Source organism: Ambystoma mexicanum, chromosome 2p, assembly GCF_040938575.1.
Source record: "Ambystoma mexicanum isolate Mex_15411 chromosome 2p, UKY_AmexF1_1, whole genome shotgun sequence".
NCBI lineage: Eukaryota > Metazoa > Chordata > Amphibia > Caudata > Ambystomatidae > Ambystoma > Ambystoma mexicanum.
The window spans coordinates 596,641,249-596,664,690 of NC_090923.1; the positions used below are offsets into that span (position 1 = coordinate 596,641,249).

At 43.8% G+C, this 23,442-nt stretch overlaps 1 protein-coding gene across 1 annotated transcript in view; it reads right to left on the reverse strand.

Annotated features, from left to right (window-relative positions):
* RAD54L2 (RAD54 like 2) overlaps window positions 1–23,442 on the reverse strand; it is a 1,748,428-nt gene that overhangs the window by 660,065 nt on the left and 1,064,921 nt on the right. The window contains exon 11 of the mRNA XM_069644107.1: window positions 1,899–2,076. Within this exon, the coding sequence (XP_069500208.1) occupies window positions 1,899–2,076 (178 nt within the window). The remainder of the gene's footprint in view (window positions 1–1,898; window positions 2,077–23,442) is intronic.

Sequence of the window (23,442 nt, forward strand, 5' to 3'; positions counted from 1 at the left end):
CTGCAAACCGCAGTAGGAGCAGAGCTTGAAAAGGGAAGTGCCATCCTTCTCGTCCGACATGATCCATGCGGTGTAGGCCTGAAGAATCTTCTGGAAGCCTCCAAGAAGAAAACAACGAAAACAGCCCTTGAGGGGCGCTGGAAAAAAACAAAAAAACAGGGACCCATTAGTCAGAAGGTTGACCGATGGATCACACGGGCCCGACTGACCGAAAAATAGAGTTTAACTATCAAAAAGCGAAAGACTCAGCAAAAATCTCAAAGAGTGAAGCACGAGGACTCCCAACACTTGAACGTTCTGAAAACATCTGAAGATGGCTGCCAGAGGAGGGGTTTGGATAGAGGGCAGTCATGGGGGCAGTGTGACCCAGAGCTCAGTGATAGGTTTATATAATAAAGGCAGTTTGGAAATGAAACAAACTTTTTTCTTTTACCGAGGATTCCCAGCCTGACGACGGGGAATATTCATGAGCAGGTGAATCCATGCCAGACCCCATGCTGGAGAAAGATACTTTCTTAAATTATACTTAAACCATTGAACAATGATGTGCAATTATATAACAGTAATTATATTGACCAATTGCAGGTAATTTTGCTGTTCGCTATATTCAATCAATCTATTTTGAAGGGTCAATTACCCACACAGGCATATTGTTAGACTCAAACCTCTTTTAGGGTAATTGGATCTAGTACGACAAAGTGCATTTCTAACCCAATAGGGGAAATCTCCTCACCCTAGCGAACCCAAACCTTCTCGTTTCACATTCTTACCATTATTTACATATCCACGCAAACATTTCTGTCAAACAATTGTTGCATCGTTCATTTTGTTTATAATGCTTTGCATTGTATACAAACAAATGTAGATTGGGGTATTTCCCTCAAACCAGCTGATACATCTTTAGTTTCGATAGATTCAATCTAAAGTTTAAGTTGCAACATTAAAAGAATTTTGAAGGAATTAAAACAAAGCATGGTGGATGCTGCAGAGAAGCTAGAAAATATCAGATATCCACTTGATCCTTTAATTCTCTGAAATAAGGTAAAATGTACTCGATCATCAGTTTTGTCCAGTATTTGTATTTCCTTTTTATATTGCAAACATGTTAAAATGGTCCCCATGGACATGTTAAGTCATTCAAGCAGGACACAGCATGGTTTCCCATAGGAAGGATGCTTTTGGTGGATCCTTAATTTCCACCGTGGGAAATGCCAATACGGAAGTTCTTCTGGCATCAGGAATCCAATAAAGGTCAAATATATGCTTATGTGGCCAAGGAAAGAAGTCCCAGTTTGGAGTATATATATATTTAAGTAGTATTTCTTTCGGTAGGCAAAGGACCCTCCTCAAGTTTTTACCCTCTAGTGTTCTAAGGCCCATGCTTAGCTCCTAAAAGTACAGTGGTACCAACTTATTTTGGAAGCCTCAATAATCGGGCCCCAAACGAAGTTCCCCAAATTGATGATCAAAGCTTTTTAATGCAGTCGTGATTTGAGTTCTTTTATTTACTGTTGCCTCATGATAGATAATGATTCAAACCATTGTCAATAGTGTTCCCTAAATATTTGAAATCGCTCCCACTTCAATTCGGGAAGTCGTCCAGACTATGTCCTGCGAGACTAGAAAAGTACACAGTTCTTGTTAAACTAAATTATAGCACACACTCAAATTGGCACACATGCATTTGATTTAGGCTTGTTAGGGTGAACTGATAGCAAACCAGTGTGGTGTATGTTGCCCAACTTTGAAGTCAACACACATGATTAAGAAATAGGTATTTCATTTGATGATAAACCTAATATGTCTAACCGCACTAACTGTGGTGTGCACCAAATAGAAAATCCATGAAAGTGAAAACGATGCAAACAATGACCATACTTTACTCTGACCATTCGTACCTTGCAGCAGACACAAAATGCCTTGAGAGGGTTGAGGCCTAACCAGCCACTGTTGCCTGCATCGCGAAAGCGGTTCATAAATTCAGTGTACAGGGCCCGCTGGATCTTTGACAGCCGCACCAGGATGACATGCTCTTCCTTACTGGGGAGCTGAATCTTCAACACGCTGTGTCCCCGCCTAAAGAAAAAAGAACAATTGGCATGAAAAAAGCAGGGAAAGGGATCAATAGTAAAGGGAAATTAACACTTTATCCACAATTCCTTTTCTTAGTACCAATACATGGTGTTAGGAAGGTGCTGTGCCACTTGTGGTGGTACCTGTGATGAATCCTGTGGAGTCGTCACAGATTCCCCATCAAGGATCTCTTCCCACATAGCCAGGGAACGGCAGCCACTACCTGATCCTGACTCTCGGGGTGGTACTTTGAGGGAGGATCATGTGGGAGGTAGAAGGCTGTCGGAGGAAGGTGGGAACCCCAGCAAGTGAGACGCTGTATTCTTCCCAAGATGGAGAAGACCACCTTATAATTCCCAAATTCTTGACAGCTTGTTGTCATTTTAAAAAAACCTCCCACATTGAAACCCAGAAACCCCTTCCTAAAAATCACTAGGAAAAATACCAATCATACCTCATACACACATCTAACATCTCCGGTTTATAATTTTTTTTTAAAAAAAGAACCACCCTAACCAATATCACTTTGGGAATCCTAGAAATCTTAGGGACTCCAACTTGCATAAATAACCAAAACAAGGAACGACTAACAAGCAAAACCACACCAAAAAGATCGACTGCAACCTAATCAATGCAAAGTCAATGTCCAAACATGCCACCGAAATATACGTTCTGCTCTGCAACAGAGGGATCGACATCCTATTTGTAAAAGAAACATGGCTAGACGACAACTACAAGATCGCCCTCAACAACTGCCTGCCTGAATACTACAAATGCCTCCAAGCAAACGGAAAAAACAAAAGCAGGGTGTGGGGGCACTGGCAATCACACACAAGGGTAGATATCAAATTGGAAGACCCACTAAACATCGATAAATGCAAATCCTTAATCATACGTCTAGCAGTAATCCCCAAAACATACCTGAAATTCATACTGATATACAGACCACCAACCTATGATGCAACCTTCATAGACGCCTTCACAGAGGCAATCACCGTCCTAGCAATCAAACACAATCACTTGATCGTCCTCGGAGATTTCAACATCTGGTTCGAAGAAGAAAACACGACCATACAAAAAAGAAAAACAAACACTAACCAGCCAATCAGCAGCAATGAATCTACGACAACTAGTCAAAGGAGCAACCCACTCGGCAGGGCATACACGACGTAATCTTCGCAAACAAACAACTCCCTACCACAGCACCTGCAATTCAAATACTCTGGAGCGACCACCTCATCATCCCCTTTGTAATCAAAATGACCACTCCAATAAGCAGTCAACCAGACAAAACACTGAACACCATGAAAAGAAACTGGAGAACCATCAAAAACTCCAACCTAATTGAACCACTGGAGCTCAGCAAACCACACCCAACATTTATGGAAGATGACCTGGACAATAAAGTAGCCCTGCTGCATTCCTGGATTATAACTACTATAGACAACATCGCCAAAGAAAAGCCTTTCAGTCGTTCTCATAAACGGACAATGGCAAAATGGTTCACCCCACTACTTAGCACCATGAAAAGGAAAAACCGAAGACTAGAAATTGATTGGAGAAAACAAAACAACGCTGCGAACAAGCTGAAATTCCTACAACGCATACAAAAAGTGAAGAGGAAACACTACGACAGCCGAATCATTGAAGCACCAAACACCCAAAAAGAACTCTTCAAAATCATAAATTACATTAAAAATGTAACACAGCAACTCCATCCACGAAACTATGCAATGACCTTGCACACCACTTCAAAAACAAAACCATCAGCATCCAACAAACCATACAAAGCAGACCTCTCAATCTGACCACGATCCCCACCTACACTCAGAAGGAACACCCAAACAAACTACGAAGTTTTCCAGAAATATCGGGGGAGACATGCAGCAAACTGGTGATTGAAAGCAATAACTCAGGGTCTCCCGAAGATCCCTGCCCACCATACATATACAAATCGATTCTTAAACGAGGAATTCCCATGGAATATCACAGGAACATCCTCAACCTTTCAAGCGCAACCGGGAAAGTGCCACAAGCCTTCAAAACTGCATACATCGGGCCACTACTCAAAGATACAGCGGGAACCGCAGAGGACCTTTCCAGATACCCGACATCCAACATCCCACACACTGCTGGAAATGTACATATGCAAAACGAACCAAGAATTCATAGAAGAGCACGGCCTACTAGACCAGGCACAAGTTAGCTTCAGACCAATGAGAGGACCAATGAGAGTAACAGAATCAGCTCTCCTCTCAATATGGGACAATCTAAAAATGAACGCAGACTCGGACAACAGCACTGCCTTGATACTCCTAGATCTATCAGCAGCATTCGACACAGCTAACCACGACACCCTCATAACTAGATTTGAAGGACTTGGAATAACAGACACCACCCTAATATGGATCAAATCTTTCCTAACAAACAGAACAGAAACCGTATGGATGCAACCCTTCGAATCCAGCCCGAGAGATTCCACCTGGGGAGTACCACAAGGATCATCCTTCTTACCGCTACTATTCAACATCTACCTAGATCTACTTAACAGAATCATGAAAAGCGACAGCCTCACCTGCTTCAACTATGCAGACGATACACATCTTCAAAATACAAGACAACCTTGAAATAAACAATGCTAGAAAACTGCCTCCGCTACGTATTCATCTGGATTTCCAACTGCCTCAAAATCAACCCGGGCAAAACAGAAATAATGATTGTCACAAAATATGGAGGAGAAAACCACTTCATCCTTTGGCCAAGGGAACTCGGAACAGCCCCAGCAACCTCGCTGATTGCAAAAAACTTGGGGGTTCTTGGACAATTATCTCACGCTCGAGCCACAGGTAAACGCTCTCCTCAAGAAATGCTTCTTCCTCCTGCGAGCGACAAAGAGGATCCTACCGTTCTTATAGTTTGACAACAAAACCACCACCATCATCATCATCGCCCTCGTCATGTCCAGAGTAGACTACGCCAAAAGCCTATATTTAGGTATTCCTGAACGACTTTAAAAAAAAGAAAAATACAACGCATTAAAAATACGGCAGCCAGACAGCTTCTGAAACTACCCCGAAGAAAACACCACACCAGCGCTTAAAACACTACATTGGCTACCAATTAAACAACTAATAAAATTCAAAACAATGTGCATCACGCATAGAGCAGTACACAACCAAGGCGTTGAGTTCCTGAGAGACAAACTGCATCTACAACGAACAAGAACGCTCAGATCAAGCACTGACATCCGCCAGGAACCAAAACCCTACAACAAAAGAAAACTTGGAGGATCTTCCTTCTCTTACCAAGCGCCGAAAACCTGGAACGACCTTCGAAAGTACATACGTAACACAAGAAACCACCTACTATTTAGGAAACTCCTCAAAACCTGGCTCTTCATGTCATAATTAGAAAGACCGGCCACAGGTGCACACACACAACTAAAACAGCGATGAACGAAGAGACCGACCCTGATCCACACCAAGTAATCGATGGAAAAACCCTAAGGAAAATATCCCACGACATACCAAACGACTAACCGGGATATAGCCGTAATAGGACCAAAAACCGAATACATAGCAAGACAAATACAGAAACGCCAGGACGACTCATCAATAGGACCATGGACCTTAAACTATAGCCATTCCCAACAGACCTAATCACGGCAGATAGCAAGGGAATAGGAAAACCCGTACCATTAGATCCAATTCAGAGGGTGAGAAACAGAATAAGCACCCACATTACACAATGTTCATCAAGATACAGCGGGAAGCACAATGCACCATCACACACAAACTACAACTAAACAACAGCCCCAAGGATGTCATCCCAGGGAAACCAAAGAACCAACTGAAAGATAGTCCTAATAGGAGGAAACTAAGGACTGAATACACAGGCTGACCAAGATGGATGCACTAGGACGCCCCATCAACAGCACTCCGAACCTGAACCATTCAAAGCCTCAACCGACCAGTGTCACATTAGATAAGAGAATAGATATTACCAACCCAGTTCCATACCCAAAGAAAGGTTCAGACACACTTATAACGCAATACAATACTCACTATGATACAGCTGGATCAGCGCAGTACCACCACAGCAAGACGGCCCAGAAGGAACCAGCAACAACCCCACCCACAGGGATACAGCTCAAACAGAGCCAGAAGTACCTGAAGCAGGATACAGACCCCACTAACCCAACCCTCCATTTTCTGCATACTTACCCCACACAAAAGTCACACAACCATTTCTCTCCCAGCAATCTGCACGCACTTTACCAGACCACATCAACAACACATGAACGGCACCTACAGCACACAAGGTCTCCCCCGATCCGATACTTGCAGCAAAGCCCAGCACTCTGTGTATACCGAGCTGAAGCTGCCAGCAGCACACCACTTGTCCCACTCTCCTACTTCCCTCCTCCCGACTAACCCTACCTCCTTCCTGTTAACAGACCCGCCAGAGCGCCTCGGGACCGATTCCGTTGGTGACGGTGCGCTATAGAAGTACCTTCAACATAACATAACATAACGTAACATAAATCCTAAAGTACTGGGACGAGGAGGAAGGATGAGTTAATGCAGACTGAAAGAAACACAAATCTAACCATTAGGGAGAATACTCAGAAATGTGCCAATTCCTCTCTACCTCAGAGACGCCCAGCACTTTGGCTGGACTGTAGGACTTTTACATTTTTATCCTGGAGAGAGAGAGACCTTTTTCCCCACTCTTTCATTTATTTTTCTGTGATTTGGACTCGGACAAACTCCATAGGCATCATCTCCTATTGGATAAACTACTGTTTCCAAGAGCAGTGAAGTGAAATTGACTTAACTTACCATTGTAACTTTCTAGACCCAGCACACACCATCTTACAATAGTGCGCTGGAGGGGTTACTTAGTATCCCCTTTGTATAGTTTCTCATGTAACATTTTTAAGGTAGCCTTTCTACAATTAATGGCTGGTGGCAGTGGTTTACTTTCAACTACCGTTGTGTGTTTTTACAGCAGGCTGCGTTTGCAGCTGCAGTAAAGCACCCGTGGGTGCCCATTTTGTCAAAATGACCCCGGTCTTCTTTCTTTGCCATTTCTTGCTGGAAAGGTCCTTCTTGAGATTTACTCTGCAAGCCAAACCACGTTTGGTCCCTTTGTTCATTTTGCATTTGGCGGGATTCATGAGTAAAGCCTGCCTCTGGCTCCAGAGTGTCTGGCAGGGCTAGGAAGTGAAGGAGGTGCCCGCAACTCCCTGTGCTTAATCCCCTTGGTTACAGGAATGCACCCAAAGGTGATTGGCCGGCTGGCTGTCCGGCAAGGAAAGCCACCGTGCTATGTGATTGACAGCTAGGCTGAAATGAATGGGAGAAACTTGTATAAAAGTCAAGGCTTTTTGGCTTGGAAGGCAGTCGACCAATGGACGAACAAATCCGAAGAAGAACTTGGAGGAGAAACCTGCTGCAACTCTTGGACTGTTGGTTTGCCCAGTGAAGCCCTGCTGCTGTCCTGAAACTCCGAATTTGCCTCGACTAGAGAAGCCCTGCAAGGACGACTTCTCCCCTTGAGTTGGTGGGATCAATCAACTCCAAAGTGAACTCGTTTGGACATCCTCTCGGAGCTGGCTGTGCTTCCATGGCTGCTGGAAGCAAAGTGCCAGGGAGAGGAACACCAAATTGAGTGCATCGCTTTTAAGTTTGGACCCGAGCCTCAGGAAGATCCTACGGACTCCGTTGAAGTAGAACTGACCATGCCTGAGCCACCTAAACAGAGTGTTGGACCCCAGATGTGAGGAAAGTCTAGTGTGGTATCCGAGAGTCCGCGGTGGTGCTATTTGCTGAGACGCGAGCAGCCGAAACCGCAAAGTGCCACTGAATTTAAGTTTGCACTTTGCTGCTGCTGAACGTCGCCATTGCAGTGCACGAGTCCCCAGAAGTCCTGCCTCTTGTCCCCATGACTGAGGCTCAGGAACAGAAGGATATGCAGCGCTGCGCAGGAACAGAAGCCAGCTGAAACCATTTCTTCAATCAAACAGTACTGTAAAACTAAGGGGACTTACATCTTGTCATGTAGCATTACTTGTTCTCAGTTCAGACTTGTCTTGGTTGCTTCTGTACAGTTGCTTGAATCTTCTACCCCTCACAAGCCTCCCAGCTTGTGGCCCTACATTGATTCAACTTTTTCTACAAATACTTATAAAACATTGTGCAAGACTTTTACCTACCTGCAAGAAGTGCTTCAGCTCACCTAGACTTTTGCCCAATTCACATTGGCTGGCCTGGCTCCCTGAATGACTCTTCTACCCTGTCTGTGATTGTGTGTTCTTATCTTCCTTCCAGGAAAGGGTCAACTTACTTTGCATTGCGGGGGAGAGGGGGGGGAGTGTCAAAAGTACTTACCTGCTTAAGAATATTTGTATGATCTCTGGTCCTATTTTTTTCACCCCATAACACTTATTTTTCACATAAACAACAATAGTAAAAGTAACTATGTTTCACAATCAGCAAAAAGAATGAAATTCACAAAAGAACAATAGCATCATATATAGTTCATACTAAACAAAAAACCAACCATAGTGAAACATAACCAACAAAATAACCATAACCAGACAAAAAAAAATTTTAAATTTTTTTTTAAAAAAAATAAACAAAAAGGGGGGGGAACCCCACCAATTACACCACAAATACCATAGCCAGTAAAACAAGTACACTTTCCCTTCAATCATATAGAGCCATAAATGGGCCCCATAATTTCATATAATCATCATCCTTATCCCTATTACGAAATGAAACCTTATCATACTGTGCCAAAAGATGTAATTCCGTCAGCCATTCATCAACTGTAGGTTTCTGCCTCGATTTCCAAACTCCAAGTATCAATTTAATAGCCACCATTATGGCCCTTTCAATCCAGCAAGAATGTCTCCTAATTCGACCACCCCTATCTTTACGGGAAAGTAGAATGATACTCACCGCCGATATTTGCCAAACCACACCAAAAATCAAATCAATCCTATCAATCACTGCCGTTCAAAACTCCCGCACTCTCGAGCAATCCCACAGTAAATGCAATAATGTACCCCTTTCTTCAGTACAACACCAACACAAATCGTCAGGCCGAAGCCCCAACCTAAACATCTTAACAGGCGTCCAATATAATTTCCCAAAAATATTCTGCCGAATTAAATGTAAACCCATATCAGGACCCAAATTCAATTTAACCTTCAGAATGTATCTCCAATCTAACTCAGAAATATCATCCAGAACATCAGCCGACCAAGTATTTCTCAACCTGGACCATGCCCCCGAAGTTTCTCGTCAATAGGCATAAATTGCATATAGGCACGTACCCCATATTCCTGACCCTGCAATAACTTACTAAGTTCCGGTTTATCCCCAATAGACCCATCAGCCAGTTCCATTCTACTAATTATAGACTCAAAAGCCAAGTACCTATTCAGTTCGCATTAAACCGTACCTATTCATCAATTCCTCAAAACTCAACAACCTATCCCCATCCATCACATCCGCCAGTCTCAGGATACTTCTATTTACCCAACTAGGCCAATTCAAACATTTATTATTATTTATTCTGCAAAGCTTCATTGTACCAAATAGAAGCATCACTGCTGAAACCATAACTCATTCCATTGTCTCGAAACCACTCCCCCCCATCACTCGTCTAGTAGCCAGGATCAGACTAAATTTCATTCTCTTAACTGGCAATTTATCCATAATGTATAAGGACCTGAAGTCAAAAGGAGCACAAATGTCCCGTTCCATATGCAACCAAATTGGTTCATTCACAACACAATCTCTAAAATAATAGGAACTTTTTTTTAAAGTAAAAACGCCTTGTAATGGTTAACCAAATCAGGGAATCCAAATCCCCCCTCCTCAATCTTTTGTACTAGGATGTATTTTGGAACCCGAGGCCTTTTTCCAGGACCCCACAAGAAAGAAGAAAAAAACTTTTCAATCTTAAGCAACTGTTTTTTATACAACAACAGAATGGATTGAAGAACATACAAGACTTTCAGCAAAAGAACCATTTTAATGGCATTGACCTTTGCCCACAGATTCAAGGTCAATCTCTCCCATCTCCTAATCAATAATGACATATGCTCAGTTACCAAGTCCAGGTTATATTGCAGTAATTTCTTTAAATCCCCAATAATATGAATCCCTAAATACTTAACCCCCACCGGAGACCACTTACAATTCCATGAACTCAAAAAGGTACACTCACGCCGACCAGACAAGGGGAAAACCTCAGTTTTATCCCAATTCACCCTATACCCAGCTATTTCACCCACTTCTTGAAACATCGATTTTACAACATCCCCACACACTTCTGGATTCGACAACATAAGAAGCATATCATCAGCGTATGAAAGAACCTTCACTTCAACCTTCCCAACTTTTCTACCTTTAATAATCTCACATTGTCTAAAATAGGCAGCAAGAGGTTCCAACGCCAAATTAAACAAAAAAGGTGACAACGGACAACCTTGTCTCAGACCCATCAACAACTGAAACTGATCCGAAACCACCCCATTAACCAATACTCGGGCCTTAACATCACTATGAATACATTTTACCATTCTCATGAAACTCAGGCCAAAACCCATTTTCAGCAAAGTGAATTCCAGAAACTTCCAGTTTATCCTGTCAAAGGCTTTTTCAGCATTAAAAAACCCTATGACTTCACTGGTGTCCTTCCCAAATCGGTCACCAACCACATTTAGGACAGTTCGAACATTATCATAGCCGTATTGCCCTGGAATGAAACCTACCTGAGACCCATCAATCAGATCACTCACACAAAATTTCAATCTGTTGGCCCAAATTTTTAGTGAAAATGTTAAGATCCACATTAAGCATTGAGATAGGTCTGTAATTACCACATCTAGAGTGATCTTTATTAGGTTTTGGGATCACCACAATCAATGCCTCTTTCATGGATTCACATATCAATCCCGATGTAATAAAATCATTGTAAAGTCCACACAAAACAGGCGCCAATTGAACTTCAATTTTTTTTATAAAATTCCGAAACAATACCATCAGGACCCAGTGATTTTCCCTCACTCATTTTTGATATGGCCAAACTACTTCAATTGCAGTGTCAAGATAAGTTTGCTACTCCAGAGTCAGTTTGGACAGTGTAATCTTGTCAAAAAATACGTCCAATCTATCAACACTTGGGTCACAGTCCTCCCAATACAGTGACTCATAATAATCCTTGAAACATCCAAATATCACCATTCCTATTTAAAGTAGTACCACCATATGTTTGGATGGAAGAAACACAGGTTTCGGACACCATCTCACTAAGCTTATACGCTAATAGTTTGCCACTACGATCACCAGATTCCCAAAACTTCTGTTTTGAATAAAACAGACTTACTTGCCAAATTTTGAATGCGAGTCTGCAATTCCACCTCTAATTTATGCAATTTTAGCTTGGAATGTCCTGAACCATCAGTACCACAAACCCGCTGTAAATCTTTAATCTCCGCCTCCAGTTCACTAATTAAATGTTTTTTCTTCTTCACATGGGCAGACCTACTAATAAATTCTCCCCGCAAGAAAGCCTTAAAACAATCCCAGACAGACTTAATACTGGCCGACCCTATATTTACCTCAAGGTAATGCGCAATAAATGCATCTAATCCCTCCATAACTGACTTATCCTTTAGGGTTTCGGCTTGCATTCTCCACTTTCTCGTCTTGGCACCTATATTATCCAAGAACAGCTGGAGGTCCAATAGAGCATGATCAGCGATATTCCTTTCCAGTATATTCGTTGAGACAGTTTGACTACTGAAGGCTACACTAATAAAGAAATAATCAATTCTCATGAAAGAGTCATGAACAGGTGAATGAAAGGAGAACTCCTCTACACCACGATGAAGTTCTCTCCATATATCTATAAGATTGTATTTAAATACAAATGCCCTGAGTTCCTCACTAATCTTCTCATTATAATATCTACACTCCCGATTTACGATCCATCCTACTATTCATCACTAAATTAAAGTCACTGCCTAACACAATTGAATCACCCTCCATACCATCCAGGCCGAACTGATCGAGAAAAGATACAGGCGAGCATGGTGCATACACAGAACGAATCGTCATTTTTTTTCCCCCCATCAAAGATCACATCAAGCAACAGAATTCAACCATCCCCATCCATAACCGTCTTTTCAATCTTAATCAACAGGCCCTTTCTAAACAAGATACTCACCCCTCTAGATTTAGAATCATAGCAATTTGAGACAACCCTAGGATATTTTGAGTTGGCCAAGTATTTTTCTGTACTTTCATCAAGATGAGTTTCCTGAAGGAATACCACATCCGCACCACTTCTCCACAATCTTGCTAAAACTTTGTGTCGTTTCACAGCATTCCCAATCCCCTTAACATTCCATGAAACAAATGTCAACGCAACCATAACTCCCAAATCAGGTTATTTCTATATAAGGAGTAACCATCAAGTCAAATGCAGGGGTCCAAAAAGAGAAAGAACACAATAAAAAAGTTAGACACAACAACAAAAAACACAAACAAATAAAACAAAAAACACAAGCATTGTACAAAATTACCAGTCCGACAAACAGCAGACTTAACATCTGCATAAATATGTACATCAAGTAAACCATTCTGAACCATACCCACCAAAAACGAAACTCCCAGCCCAAAATATATATGGGATACATTACTCACCGTAATCGTATTTCTGATGCTTGTATCTGCTTAGATTCACATGCTGTGCATAGGCCGACATCTAGTGGAAGCTGCGGAGTATTACAGTTTGTTTTTCGAAAGTCGAAAATGGGCGTCGACACAGGCGTGCCAGTAATACTATCCATAGGCCGACATCTAGTGGAAGCTGCGGAGTATTACAGTTTGTTTTTCGAAAGTCGAAAATGGGCGTCGACACAGGCGTGCCAGTAATACTATCCCTAGTGTGACGTCCACTGTACCCAAGATCCCTCACGCGTGTAGGATCCTCAGATTGTATTTTTTCTGACATGAGGAAGCATGAGGAGTAGCGTGAGTACAGATAATCCAAGCAGATAGACAGAAAAGGTAAGACTACAAGCAATCATGCGCCTTCTCTCGGAGGGGAGGAAGGGTGGGTCGCATGTGAATCTAAGCAGATACAAGCATCAGAAATACGATTACGGTGAGTAATGTATCCCTTCTGAGGCTTGTGGAATCTGCTTAGATCACATGCTGTGCATAGATTAGCGAGCAGTACCAGAAGAAGGAGGTGGGATGTGAGAAGGGTCATGAGCAAACAGGTGTCTTAGAACCGCTTGTCCCACTTGTGTATCTGTCTTGGAATGAGTGTCAATGCAGTAATGCTGAGTAAAAGTGTGACAGAGTTCAGAAATCCGTCTTAACAAATTGGTGTACAGCGGTGGGATACGACTGAAGGTATCCAGTGTTGCGCACGAGCTAAGGCGTTTTCAGGTTATTCCAACCAGGACACGCTATAATAAGTAAATTCCTTTATCACCACCCATTTCCACGACCACGCCAAGCAAAAACCCTTTTAGATCTCCAAAATCTAATACTGCACACCAATCACGACCCTACAACCCAACATACCAACACCCTTTAAACTATCAAACACAGACATCACTAAAGCCTTATCCGAATACTGCCCCCTCTAGAACATCAGTCCCACATATACACAATCTCCTAACCACTAACTCCAAGCCTATACTAAGACAACTACTAACACACCAAACTCCCATCAAATATGAACCCACAAATCCATATCCCATGAGAATCAATGAAGAGAACCTCAAATCCACAAGCAACATGTGTCAAGCAGTCAATGCAATCAACGTGCCAACCAGCAACCATCTCAATACCACACCTCTCTGCGCCTCATCCACCGTCAATGCTCACCCACAACCACTCGCAATCTACGCCGCATATAAGACATGTGTGCCCCACCAATCAAACAATGAAAGAAATGTCTGGAGAATCCCCCCAGTCAAATTATGTCACCAATAAATGCAAGGGGACATGTCGCATATATAAAGGATACAGCAAAGTAGATCAAAGTCCAAAGAGACCCAATGAGATCAAACCATAGCATATCAGTCGCCAATACATGTCATGTGACAGAAGAAACCAAAAATGTACAAAGAAGAGTAATATGCCAGTTCCCAAGTAGACCTGCAGAACATATGAAGCTTTCACCACAAACCATACACCCTTTTACGCATATCCCCATCATTGCAGTATCTGGGCTCCAGAAATATACTACCCCGCACCCCCACTAACAGAACACAAATGTGGAAAGAGTGGGACAAGGAAATTAAGGAAAGCAGCAGGCAAAACCATAGGGTCACCACCACAAAAGCATGGAAGATGAACCATAGAGGATTGAGGATGTACGTGTTCAAGATCACTCCATAGCCAATTGATAGTCATGTAAAGCCCCCCCGAAATCAGCTGGGACCAGGCGACTCTCCTCCTAAGGGCATCTCATGTCCATAGTGGATGGTGCATCGTGATTGACAGGGTCAGCCTCCATGTCATCTCTTGGATTGGCCGTTTGCTTGGTGAACACCCCCATATCACCTCCAGACTTATGGGAGTCCCTCTCCTTCTGATATGGCCCTCGCAGTGGTTCACAGGCATCCACTCAGGAGCAGGGTAGCGTGCAGAACACAACCCAGCAAGGGGCAGACCCTCCTCCAAAGAAAGGGAGCAGCAATGCTTTGGTTCCATTCCGCCTCAGTGTAACCACACAAAAATACTTGTCATATGTCCACATAATGAAGTACACCAATCAAGAGGCAGTAGTTCGCTGAAGTGACAAAAACGGGATGCTAGGTTCAATACAAACCGCCCGTAATAAGCTCAATTCAACGATCCACAGGGTAATCTACCGAAAACATGCACAACAAAACCCTGGACTCAAAAGCCTAATCCGGAAATAGCTTCAATGAGCTTACCAAGTTACGGAGTTAACAGGGTCACAACATACTGCAAGCTGGAAACAAAGCTGTGATGCCGAAGTTCCGAATACTGCTTCAGGCAACATCCACAAAGGGAAAAGTAACTGAAGCACGCGATCCATGACGGTATAAGTGCACAGAGTGATCCCGCTGAGTTCCGCTCCCACCACACCATCCCGGTCGCGCTCTGATAATGAAGGAGGTTCGGCAAACAGGAAGTGAAGGCCATGTCAACCTTGTTACGTCCCACGTAACGTTAGAAAGACACAAAGTGCTTTACTCTGCTTTTACAATATGGAAAGCACAGCAAACATATATCCCCTTCAAGAAAGTAAATGAAAACATTCAAAATCCGTTGTGAGTAAAGGAATAGAGGTGGCGGACATTTTCATCAATATAAAGCAATAGCAAATGTAATAACACGTTGAAAAAAAATAAAAATAAACAAAAATGTGTGTAATTGAGTGTCTGCTCACACCACAGACTAACGAGTGTCAGATCTTGCCTTTTTTTTACTCAACCTCTCTTTGGGCTCCAGATAAATCAGTCAGAAACTTCTCTGCCAGCTTGCTCTCATAACATGAATGCAGTTGACCCTCCACCACAATCTTCAACATTGCAGGATAAACCATGTGGTAATTTAGGTTCTTCTCCCGGGCTTTAATCTTAGCCTCAATAAAAGTTTTCCTCTTATCCATGACATCCTTGCTCAGGTCTGCAAACACCATTTTTTTCCTCCCCAAGCAAGATCCTTCAGTTCCCGGGTTTTCTTCAGCACCAACTCCTTCACAGGGAATCTTAGGAATTTTACAATAATATGTCTTGGCCTTGCACCCAGGGCTGGTTTAGGTCCAAGAGACTGATGAGCTCTCCATTTCCAGTTAAACAGCCGCATCAATATTCAGCCATTTAGGCCAGTTCTTATTTAGAAAGTCAATGGGGTTACCCCTCTGCATTCTCCGGAAAACCAGCAAAACGAAGAAAAATGTTCCTGTGCTGAGAGCTTCAAGGTAATTTTCTCATTAACCATCTTCAATTCCCTTATTTCTCATTAACCATCTTCAATTCCCTTATTTGGTCCATAGGTTTCAAAGTCTTTTCATCCACTACATTCAAATGGTCTTCAACAGAGTCCACCCTTTTGGCAAATATGGAAAACTTGTCTTCAGACTTCAAAAGCGCTGCTTTTATCTCACCAATGTCTATTGTCATTTTGCTCAGCATATCAAAGAGTTTGTCCTCCCTTGTCTCTCCAGAATTATCTTTCTCAGCATACGGAGTAGCAGGGGCTGACATCTTTTCAGGAATAAAGGTATGTTTTCAGGGAAAGTGTTCAGGCACAGGAGCACAGCAGTTAAGCTGCCATGCCTGGAGCTGACGGTTATCTTTCTCTGGTCTTATTCTTAAACCTCTTTACTTTGACATCCATCTCAGTATGGCTCTAAATGTACCAGTGATATATTAATGTCCACAGTGTCCTAGCTATTGAAGTCACCGGAGGGTGTGGGAAGTGTGTGTGTGTGCCATCCCAAATGGGTACTTGCTGATTTAGAGAAACTAAGTATGTATTTTGGAGCGTATGTGTGTTACTATTATATTGCCCCTTCTGAAGAAGGCTTATTCAAACAGTTAAATACATTAATAATTGTTTAATCAAGTAACCTTGGGTGTAAGTGTTTATTTGGATACTTGTTACTGTGAATCTCTGTGCAACTCTCCTACTGCTCACATTGACCCCTCTTGAGATAAGCCTGGCTGCTCAGCCAAACTACCAACCTGTGTAGGTCAGATGTATGCCAAAGGTTGGGTTCCCATTAACAAGAGGCCAAGGTTGTCGTAGTGCACCCAAAGGGTAGTGCACCCGAAGGGTACTGCACACAATCTTGCTTAAACTATGCGGACCAGTTTTTACGATGCAGCACAAGCGCGCGCGACATTTAAAATATGGTGTCCGCACTCAAGACAGGAGAGCCAATGAGGATGGCAGAACCAGAGAAGGAAGTAGTACAGGAAAGGACCGTGCTGGAGAACACAGGCATTTACAGGCGCACGCTCATAATCGCTAACCGGCGTGGCTCGAGGCCAAGAGACGCAGCGAGGACCGGCTGCCATAGCCACATTCGTGTCGAGGGCAGTCTTGCCGGCAGGTGAGCACGGAGCAGTCAGGAGCACTGGAGGGGGGTCTGCAGTGCAAGGGATGACGTCCCAAAGGGGAAGTTTAGCTGAACAACGTGTCAGGGGTCAGGAACTTTGCAAGACAACAGTGAGTCTGCCCAGAAACATTGAGGGCCCCCGGGGCGTACCAACAGGCATGTAAGATATTTGAATACCGACCAAGTAAAGTACAAAGACAGAATTGCTTAATTCCCAGTTTTTGAAATGCCAATGTGGAGAAAGTTGAAGCTAGTAGTACCTCAAGCCAATGTAGAAGAAGCACAGCGAAATAATACAACTGTGCTATATTAAAGGACAACAAAACTGAGAAGTAGTCTTGGTGAAAGAAGTACACCAGGCAGTGTGCATTTGGGGTCCAGGTACCTGGCAGAGACGTATACCAGGGGATCTACAAGACCCCAGAAAAGGGATTCCTGATAGTGGAGCAGTCAATCCACTCGAAGCATATGGAAGAATAAGACCTTGTGGTTAGATATCTCAAAGGAGAGTATACCAGGGGATCTAAGAAGCTGATGAAAGGAAACCATGGCAAATAGAATACCAGGCACTTTTAAGATACACATTTTAAAGTTGTAGGAAGATAACTGGCAGGAGAGAATATCAGGAGATCTAAAGAACTGTCCAAGGATTCCTGGCAGGGGAGTATACCAGGAGATCCATTAAAGTTATAGAAAGAAACATACTTACTTTATAGAACACATGGTAGAAAAGTATACAAGAGACTCTAGCAAAGTAGGCATTTGAAGTTGTGAAGTTGAACAAAGACCTTTTTCTTATGTTGAGACTTAAACAGCAGGCAATGGGGTATATTTAGAAACCTGAAGAGCTCACAGGAGGATTTTTGATGGACAAGTACATAAGGTCATACTCAAAGAAGCTAAAGAGAATCTCAAACGGAACATCTTAATTTGAACAAGATCTTTTTTGTGAACTCAGTGCAGAGAAAGCTTAGGAAGAGCGAAACGGTATGTGAGACACTGTTTGCACAGGAACCTGCTGAGTCTGGCATAAAGAACCAAAGGAATGGTTATTTGAGAGAGGCACTTTTGCCATACTTGAGAAGCTGTTTGAAAGTTGCAATCCTTAAGGAACTGTGGTTTTGAAAAGACACTTTTGCCATCCTACCTGAAATATCCAGGGGAAGGGAACCACATTCTGGATCCAAGGTTTTCTCCTAGGAAAAGACTTTCTGTTGGATCTATCTACTTGCTTTAATTGTGAACACTTTTTGCCAAACATAGGTCAGAGACATTTTCCTTAGGCTTTTAGTAGTTCCTTTTCAGTGTGAGGGTCAGATTAGTAGGTTTTGAAAACCAGGACAGTCTATATAATTTTGACAACTTGACAGACTGATCTTTAGTTTTAGTTTCCTAGGAAGGGAAATTCTGTTTTGGATAGGCACAGAGAGGCCTTTACCCAACCCTTTTATTTTAATAAAAACACCTTATAATGAAAAATTACAACTTTGAAATGTCCACCTCTCATTTCTGACCCTTCACACTACAAAATGGTTAATTTTCTGATCCCCTCTTTTTAAGTGTGCTTTTTCCAAAACAAAGGGCTTCCAGCTTACCATAAATGGTCATCATTTTCTGTTGGCAGGATGCTGGAGAAAAGTGAATGAACTGATACCGGCAAGGCAGGGGTCATTAGCTTTATGCCACCCATTGGGTAGGGTCTTGAGCAAGTCTTACAGGCCAGCTCTTACTGAGGTCAATTACAGGTAGAGGGGAAAGAATGATCAAGACTAGATTTCTGGAGCCTAATAGTTCAAGAAATACGGTGACAAAAAAAAAAAAATTGGGCAAGGCAGTTTGAGATATCCAACGCAGCATTATTATTATTATTCCTCCTCCTCCTCCGCTAAGCGCAACCCAGCACTGCCACCTACCTTCTCGGCCATTCGGCCCAAGAATAATTTGTCAGTGGATGCCTTTGCCTCTACTTTCTCTGCTCTCCGACTCCTGCAGCTGACTCACACTCTGACACAGCTGTATGAAGCCTACCTCAAAGTGCAACTCTTCGTATGACTCTGACCTCGCCACCCTGAAAGGCAAGTTCAGGGTGGCTGAGAGGAAGTGGAGGGCTTCAGGTACATCCTCTGACAAACTGGCCTGCCGCCTGCTCCAAAGGCAATACAGACTCTGTGCTGCCCAAGAAGAGAGCCCACATCCAAACCTGCGTCACTGCAGCATCTAACAATACGGCCAAACTCTTTAAAATCTGCAAGGAGCTGGCCAACCCTTCTGCAGTCTCCTCCTCTCCTGGTCCCTCCTAGGCCCTCTGTACAGCTCTGGCTTCTGTGAAAAACCAGAGGGTGTTTCACTGCATAGACCCCGGGGATCGCTTACTCAGGTGGCAAGGGCACAGCAATCGCCTTTGGATCCAGACCCTGGGGTGGACCAGAGCGGAAGGATCACCTGGGTGAGGTGTCCGAGGGGAGTGGGAAGAACGCCCGATGGGGAGACATGGTATCCCCCCCCCCCTTTTTCTAATACCCCTGTCCTATCCTATCCTATTTTATTGGATTTTCCAACTTCCCAGACCACCCCCCTTGCCTACACAACCACCGAGCCGAGGAAGAGACTGTCTGAGGATAAAAGGAGTACCACCCCATGCAATACAAGGTCAGGCACTTGATCTTAATTACATACACCTGGTACCCATTAGCTCACCCCACATGGTTAAAAGGTGGAACACAGACACACTCTGAGCAAGGCGATGCACGAGAAGGAGAAGTTCACCCAGGGTGACGACGAACCAGGCGGAGCAGAGCGACAGGCTGAGGGACGGACCCGAGGTACGGCGAAACCTTACCCCGGCGAGAGATTGTTACCTCTGAAGGGCCTTTAAGGTTGCACAAGGAAGCCCAGCCAGAGAGAAGAGACAAACCTCTTGTGTTTCAAGGATACTGTTCGAGAGAATACTCAAAAATGTGCCGATTCCCCTCTACCATATAGACCCCCCCAGCACTTTTGCTGGACTCCAGGACTTTTTAATGTTTACCCTTTTTAACCTGGAGAGAGAGAGACTTTTTTCCCACTCATGTATTTTTCTTGTGGTTCTGACTGTTTCTTTTGCTTTTTGGAGTCTGACAAACTCCATAGGAATCTTTTTACATTGTGTCACACAGCACCTTTAGTGCAGTGACACCGGGAAGTCTTTTAGATTTCCCAAGGTTTAAATACCTTACTCTTGGATTAGCTACTGTTTCCAAGAGCAGTAAAGTGAAATTGACTTTACTGTACATTTTAACTTTCTAGACCCAGCACACACTATCTTACAATAGGGTGCTGGAGGGGTTACTTAGTAGCCCCTTTGACTAGCTTCTCATGTAACATTTTTATGTTGCCCTTTACACAATTAATGGCCGGTGGCAGTTACTTTTTACTTCAGTGTTGTGTCTTTAACGCGGGCTGCGTTCGCAGCTGCAGAAAAGCAACCATGGGTGCCATTTTTGTCAAAATGGCCCTGGCCGCCTTTCTTTTGCCATTTCTTGTTGTTTTGGTCCTTCTTGAGATTTACTCTGCACGCCAAACCAGATTTGGTCCCTTTTTTTCATTTTTTCATTTTGTCTTTGGCGGGCTTCACGAGTGAAACCCACCTCTGACACAAGAATGTCTGGTGAGGGCAGGAAGTGAGGGAGGTGCCCGGAACTCCCTGTGCTTAGTCTCCTAGGAGACCCAAATGCACTCTGTGATGATAGGCCGGCTGGCTGTATGGGAAGGACAGCCACCCTGCTGGGTGATTGACAGCTAGGCGTGAATGAATGGGAGAAACCTGCATAAAAGGCAATGCTTTATGGCTGGAAGAAGAGCTTGAAGAGGACGCCTGCTGCAACTCCTGGACCGTTGGTTTGACCGGTGAAGCCCTGCTGCTGTGCTGAAGCTCCAAGTTTGCCTCGACAGAGTAGCCCTGAAAGGACGACTTCTCCCCTTGAGTTGGTGGGACCAATCAACTCCAAAATAAGCCGCCTGGACATCCTGGTTGAAATTTCCACAGAGTTGCTGCTGGAAACCTTATAGCCAGGGAGAGGAACACCAGTTTGTGTGCGTTGCTTTTAAGTTGGCCAAAAGCTCCAGGAAGATCCTACGGATTCCCAGGAAGCAGGACTGACTGAGCCTGAGCCCCCTCAGAGTGCGGGACCCCAGAAGCAAGGAAAGTCCACCTCGACAGCCAAGAACCGCGGGGGTGCTATTTGTGGTAGTCATGAAGTGCCACTTGTTTGAAAGTTTGCCGGTTGTGGTCGGTGACCGCCCCGCTGTGGTGCAGGAGTCCCCAGAAGTCCTCCCTCTTGTCCCCATGACTCCCCATGAGGCCCAGGAACAACAGGATCTGCAGAGCCGCACAGGAACCGTGGTCATCAGCTGCATCTTTTCTTCAAACCAAAAGGTACTGTAAAGTCTGAGAGAACTTACCTCTAACTGTAGATTTGCTTGCTCTTCTACTTCACAAGTCTCACCGCTGGTGGCCCTACATTTCATTCTTCTTTCTTCATCAAAGACTTCTACAAACATTGTGCAAAGACTTTCTCACCTGCAAGAAGTGCTTCAGTGACAGAGTCTGGCTCATTGACATTGGCTTAGCCTGGTTCCCTGAATGACTTATCTCCTCGGTTTTGTGTTGCACCTATCTTTCCAGGAAGGGGTTAACTTACTGTGCATTGGTGGGGTTCACAAGTATTTGCCTGCTGTTAGGCAGAAACCTGTGCAGTTCCCTCTGGAACCACTGCAAAAGATTTAGGACTACAGGTGTTTGGCAGTAAACCCACTTGGTAGCAGTCTGTACCACACATATTCACTTGGTAGCTCTGGCTGAGCAGTCAGACTTCCCTCAAGAAGAGTTAGGCAGTATACAGAGTATTCACAATAGGTCAAGAGAACACAGTAGAACAAGTAAACACTGACCAGGGCTTGGTGTAAAAGAGATATATTTATTTAAAACCACATCTAGAAAAACACACAGGCACTAATAGTAAGCAATTTAAAAACACGGCCACTAGAAGATATACACTCCCTTAAAAGAATATTAGACAATTCTTAAGTAAAGCCCCACTTATTTTCAGACAGCGGTGAGCGGTTAACATAGATGGCACTCTAATAATTCGTTTTAAAAAGGGAAAGAAGAGCAGAGAACAAGTTGAAACAGATCCCAACACTTATCAGATCATAACAAGAGAGGAAGGCAAAGTAAAACCGTTAAGTTAGAGTTCAACCGGCCGGATAGACTTTCAGAGGAAATGTGTCCAAGGTCACACGGTTGCAGTGCACAAAAGTCTTGTAAAGGTTCAAAAAGGAGTTGGACCAAAGAAAGTGACCAGTTAGAGGGTCAAGGCGGCCAGCCCAGTCCAGAAGGATAAGGGGTTATTACCTTGTAGCAAACTTTATAAAGGGAGGCCTGGCGGACACGGTACCTTAAAGTGGTGAGAACTCCCCAGCGGGGGCAGTTGTTCCTGGCAGCGGGTGCCGGCCGGCTAACCACTTGGGCCAATCACACAAGAGTGCGACTTGAGTTAGCAAGGTAACTCAGTCCAGGGTGCCTAAACCCCCTCCCACACCCTCTGTGGTACCCAGACAGAGTGGCACCACTTTTGGAGGCTTCTGTGGAGAAGCCCGCCAAAAAGTGGAACAAAGGGCTCAACTTGGGTTGGAGTCACAGAAGAGAACACAAACGCCATTTTAGAATAGAGTCTTGGCAAAAAATACCAACCGAAGAATTAATATTAATTAAATAAACCGGCGGTATGTTCGAGGCTATGAGAATTAAATAAAGTTGGTAGCCTCGAACAATGGGAAAATCCCATAGGGAAATATTTGCGGTCGAATATAAAAAGTAGTTTCCACTGCCACCAGCCAAAACTCTATCGGGGGGACGGAGACGTGCCCCCTCGACTAACAGACCCCGGGGCAATCGAATTGCCCCGACCAGTACGTCCACAATATGATGGTTTGTACTGGTTTCTGTTAATAATTTGGGACTAGTAAAGCCAATGGTGACTTTACATGCCCTGGGAGACAGTAGTCAGTCCCAGGGTATGGAGTCTATGGTGGGGGGTCACTATGACACCCCTGTGTCACCCCTGTGTCACTGTCACTGCACGGAGGGTGATGTGTAACACACATAGTAAAAACACATGAGACCCTATGGAGTAAAGGACCCCATAGCCCATACAACACATTACCAGTCAAAGGAACACCATAAATCATGTCCAA